This window comes from Saccostrea cucullata, unplaced genomic scaffold, assembly GCF_032062105.1.
Source record: "Saccostrea cucullata isolate Sc308-1 unplaced genomic scaffold, CSIRO_AGI_Scuc_v1 ctg2834, whole genome shotgun sequence".
NCBI lineage: Eukaryota > Metazoa > Mollusca > Bivalvia > Ostreida > Ostreidae > Saccostrea > Saccostrea cuccullata.
Window position 1 is genome coordinate 57711 of NW_026935410.1, and position 5307 is coordinate 63017.

Sequence of the window (5307 nt, forward strand, 5' to 3'; positions counted from 1 at the left end):
CTCTTGTTAAATACAGTTTTGGTGTGAGAAGAATCTTACCTTAAGTTATCCCTCCATGCTTATGCCTTAAATTCACAGACCAATGTCTGCCATGCCTTAGAACAGCTAAAGATATTGGATAAGGCACCTTCCGTTCATGTAAAAATTTTCAGGAACCAGAGCTAGTTTTCTAAGGAGACCATAATTTATATTTTTTACTTTTTTATTATTTTCAAGTTAATATCCTATGAATTATATAAGTGGCACTATAATGTTGATTATCAAGAGTTACCCCACAACTACCCTTCAATTCAATATATAAATTATTTTATCATTTAAAAGCATCTCGCTATGCATTCTAACCATAGGTTTCCTTATCTTTTTCAAAATTTGATCAGTACTTGATCTGAAATTATCTTCTGCCTCCTGTTTATCATTTGACTTATCACATGAACTTAAGCTTGGGTTGATGTCATAATATCCCGTATTCTCATCAGTGTAACAGTTTGTATTCTATTGAATGGACTTTGTCTGAGGGATTGTTGGTATGAAAATAAAGCAGACTGAATGTCCCCAAAGATATGTTGACAGATTCCTAGGATCTGCCATGATATGTCTTTGTATATTTTATAAATATATACCTCCTGATCAAATTGGACTAAGACCTGTAGATCATTGAGAGCTCGTTGTGCTCTTTTTGTATTAGTATGAATGGAGCACAATATCTCAAGCATGTATGACATGACTAATGGGGGGATGCACAGAACTCTATTTTTTCCAGATTGTTCTGGTATTAATTCATATATGTAATAGAGGCCAGAATAAAGTTGGATATCCCTTGTAATCTGCTTTCGTTTTGCCGAAAAATACTGTTCTAATGAACGCTCACGAAATCTCTCTGAGTCGATACTGTTAAATGATTCAAATGTCTGAGCCAACTTGGCTTTGGTCTTCTCTATAATAGATAGTGCTTTCCTGTATCTAGATGTACGATAATGGTACATGGATAAGTACAATATATCAGAAATACGATCAAACTTTGCTGCTACTCTTAGCATTTGACAGGACATTTTGTCAACTTTATATTTCATTTTGTTGGCACACGTGTTATTCCACCTGTTGAGTAATTGAAATGCGATTGCATGAAAGTAGACGACTTTTTGTTTCTGTAACCAAACAACTTGATACTGTGTCAGTGGAAAACTTAGTAGATGTTCTACAGTTTGTAGACTCTGAATACAACTATGTAGGTCTAGAGGGAGTATAAATGGACTGTATTTTATCTCCATCAATAGTGTTATATGAAGATGCATCTTTGTCTTGCAAATTTCAAGGGTAGACTGTCTAGGATTGAATTCATCTATACAGATATACTGCTTAGGATTAAGGAGGACCTTCATAACATAGGGTCTGATGGTGGAACTGTGAAGTAGGCAAGCTATTCCCTTCTCATATAACTCATACAGTCTATTGAATAGAAGCTTCTGTGCTTCACCATGGATTTTACTCAAAAACATATTGTTTTCTGGAATGAAAAAATTTGGACAGACCCCCTCATACACCCATTTAAGGAGAAGTTTGAAGCAGATCCAGAAGCACTCCAGAATATTTTGTGGGCACCAGTGAGGTATTACATTTTGTTGAATCACCCAGAAAACTGATGTCTTTATGTGATATGAACAAAGTAATTTATCCTGGTCAGCAATTCCACTGCTTATGACTTCTTTAAGGAAATTTTTGAGCAAACCATACGTAAGGAATTGACAGTGGTTCATTGAATACACAAGTTTTTGTTCTGCCAGAGAAAAAGAAATTCTCCATTCATGAATTTCATGACGTCCTAATTTGTGTCCTATAGCTACAAGGTGACATCTATTTCTGACAATCTCTTGAACAACTTGACGCTGGGGCCAAGAGTGACTTCTGTCTATCCATGAGGAAGCAGATGGAGGCCAAAAATTGCAATGAAAACAATAGGCAAAATCCATAGGATAGCGACCTATACAGGGTCCATGTTCAGTGTAGGATACTGATAAAAACGATTGTCTGTATTTAGAACTGGAAATATAAAAATTGTTATTCATTTTGAACCCCGTCTCATTGAGTTCAGCTGTCATACCTCTCGATAATATTACCTGAAGTAAAGTATATCCAGGGGGACTTTCAGATCTGTCACACAGAAGGAGAGTCCTTTTACCTAACTCATGAACCTGAGCTTGATCTAAGTCCCAGACTACAATAAAACGGTTGTCAGAATACATAAAGTCCACATCTGATCCCTCCAGTCTGAATCCTTCTCGACGACTGCCACTCAATATGGCATAGTCACCATCAACTGATGATTTTCGATTCCTGAAAGTTTCTACGATGTCCATTACGTCTCTCCTGATGGTGACCTCTGTAGGAGTCCCCACTTCACGACACAGTCCAGTATACACAGACTCTGACAAACGCTGTATACCGGACTCACTGGAAGAAATAAAAATAGGTCTAAACATGCAGCATGAGTTACCCCCAATGCACACAAGAGTTTTTTCTTTGGTATTTTATGCATTTTAGTGTAATCTGTATTTTGATCTAATATTGAAATCTTTAGAGAAATATTACTTGATTTATTTTTGAATAGGGGTCTGCAATTTTCAGGGAGGGGGGCCAAGGTCATATTTAAGAAGTTACTTTACTATGCACATTAATTATGCAAATTCTATGGGGGCACCCACCCTAGATCATTGCATGAAAATGAGTAAATACTGATACAGAATCCTCACATACATTGAATAATTATGCAAATTCCATGAGTAGTACTGACACACTCACATGAAAATGAGTGATACAGGGTCCTCACATGCGTACAAGTCAACTTTTCTAAATTTCTTTAAAAATAAAACTGGATTTAAAAGTTTTCTTTTGAAATTCGATATTTCGTATTTTATGTAATATCGACCATTTATTATTAAAAATTATAATCACTACCTCAAATTTCATGTTACAATATTAACTCAAAGAGAAATAGTAAGAAAAAATGTGGAGTTTCTGAAATTGATAGAAATGGAGGGGAGAAAAAGATATATGGTCACACAAATGTTAGAAAAGGTTTCGTTAGCATTAATAAAAAAATAAAATAAAAAAAATACCGGGAGAGTTGTTTTATATATGTCCTCACAATCACTATCTACACTAATTATATGGTGGGTCACATTTTACTCTACAGCATCATAGGTGTTAATAATCATGTAACGTGCAACGCGGCCGAGCTTGGTGTTTGTGTGGTGATATGTCTTGTATCACCGAGGCGTTACACTCAGGTTTGTTAACCTGTTAACTTAGGTTTTTGTTGACCAAATAAAATTATACAATCAAATACAATATAAATGGTTTCTTCTTGATTGGACAACCACTAACTGTGGTCAACGGGTGTCTCCCGTACACAAATTTCTTCTTGTCCTACCATTCCACAAGCACTGTATCCTGGCACTTCCCCCACCTTTATTTGTGGTATGCCACCTCTCTACATAACCAAGTGACTGCCTAATTCAGGTCTTATGCCTTATGATCAACACTAAACTCTTCACTGTCTATTCCCTGCAACTATCTGCATTGTTCAGGTCTTACAATAGTATGTTAGGAAATAAACGAGTAAAGGTTTGTCTATTCCGTCACCTGAGAGGTCTCAAACGCACTCTAATACTATGTGTATTATTCCAGTGCAGTCCTCGTACAATGGCAGTCTCATACTACTTGTATGATCGTAACATTAATAATTTTTAGTGTTTAAGGCTTTGAAAGATAACGTAGGTCTAACGTTAATACGAAACTAAACGAACAACCATTTCCGTCTCATTACCCCCACTCAAGATTATATGCGTCCCGCATATGATTTATTATTTACAATATTTACATCTATATATAAATCTGTGCAATGCCTGACAACTTGTGACTTTTTAATATAAAACGTAGTCTTCCATCCACTGTGGTTTTCTCCTACGTCTAACAGGGATGTCGTCTCCATCAAAATGGTTATTTGACTTTTGTTCTTCCCCTGCTACATCACCTAAAGGTTCAGGCTCGTCTTCTGGTGCCGTCCTCTCATCATCAGGCGTTTCACCTTGTAATGTTTGAGGGTACCTGCGACACATTCTGTCAACGTGTATCACTTATGGTATTCCACCACGTCCACAGTCAACCTTGAAGGTAATATCTGTCATCTTTGAAAGCACCTTGTAAGGACCTCGCCAGTAACTGGTAAACTGTGGCGAGCGACCTGTCTTCCTAATTGGAAAGAACACATAGACTTTGCAGTTTGGCTTAAGTTCCTGCCATGACAACTTTTGGTCGTGATACTTCTTTTGTCTAACCTTGGCTGTTTTTATGTTCTCTCTGACATGTTTGTGAGCACTTTCCATGGTTTCTTTTAATTCTCAAGCCTATTTGTCTTTAGGAATATTCTTCAGGGACCGGGGCATTTCAAACATGATGTCAGGTGGTGTTGACACTTCTCTTCCCAGCATCAGGTAATTGGGTGTGTAGCCAGTTGTTTCATGAACGGAAACCCTGTCAGCCATCATTACAAATGGTAGGTGTTTGTCCCAATCTGAATGATAGTCGTTCACGTAAGCGCTCAACATTGTCACGAGCGTCTTGTTAAAACGCTCTACCATTCCATCACTTTGCGGATGATAGGGGCTGGTCCGCGTTTTCTTAATTTGCAGAACCTGGCACATCTCCTCAAAATGCGCACTCTCATATTGTCGACCTTGGTCAGAGTGAATTACTGATGGCACGCCGGACCGGGCAATCACTTATTCAACAATTAGATTTGCCACCGTCTTGGCTTCCATGTTCGGGGTAGGGAAGGACTCGGTCCATTTCGTGAAATAGTCCGATACCACCAATATATATTTATGTGCTCTTAAATACTGAAACTGATGAACAATTCGGTTCATGTGAACCTGAAGCACATTTGCAGCTCTGTTCTGCAGCATGTTAAATAATAAAGAGGGTGTGTGTGTGTATAGAGCATTTATTAGAAATGCCAAATGAGATTACAGATTTTACAATATCAGAATGCAGCAGAAGGTGGGGCCCAAAACATCCCACACCTTATACAAAAGAAAACTAGTACATATATTTTCTACAAAATTAACAATAAGTACCTTATACAAAAGAAACTAGTACATCTATTTTCTACAATAACAAAAGTTATGCAATAACAAAAGGCACCTTATATAAAAGAAACTAGTACATGTATTTTCTACAATAACAATAATTATGGAGGATTGAAGGGGTGGTGGTGGGTAAAATTTGTAAACCACATTTTGGAGCCGAAAT

At 37.2% G+C, this 5307-nt stretch overlaps 1 protein-coding gene across 1 annotated transcript; it reads right to left on the reverse strand.

The window, feature by feature from the left end:
• Positions 1 to 434: 434 nt before the first annotated feature.
• On the reverse strand, positions 435 to 4115 carry LOC134242743 (uncharacterized). The gene is made up of 2 exons (XM_062724864.1): positions 3949 to 4115; positions 435 to 2448 (listed from the first exon to the last, which is right to left on the reverse strand). Exons 1-2 carry the CDS (start codon positions 4113 to 4115, stop codon positions 435 to 437), a joined length of 2181 nt encoding a protein of 726 aa, XP_062580848.1.
• Positions 4116 to 5307: the final 1192 nt, after the last annotated feature.

Bases quoted from the DNA above. Each gene is read 5' to 3' on its own strand.
- LOC134242743 (XM_062724864.1), bottom strand. From the start codon at position 4,115: ATGTGTCGCAGGTACCCTCAAACATTACAAGGTGAAACGCCTGATGAT. The intron at 2,449-3,948 runs GTGGATGGAAGA...TATTTCTTCCAG, and splicing joins AGACGTAGGAGAAAACCACA to TGAGTCCGGTATACAGCGTT.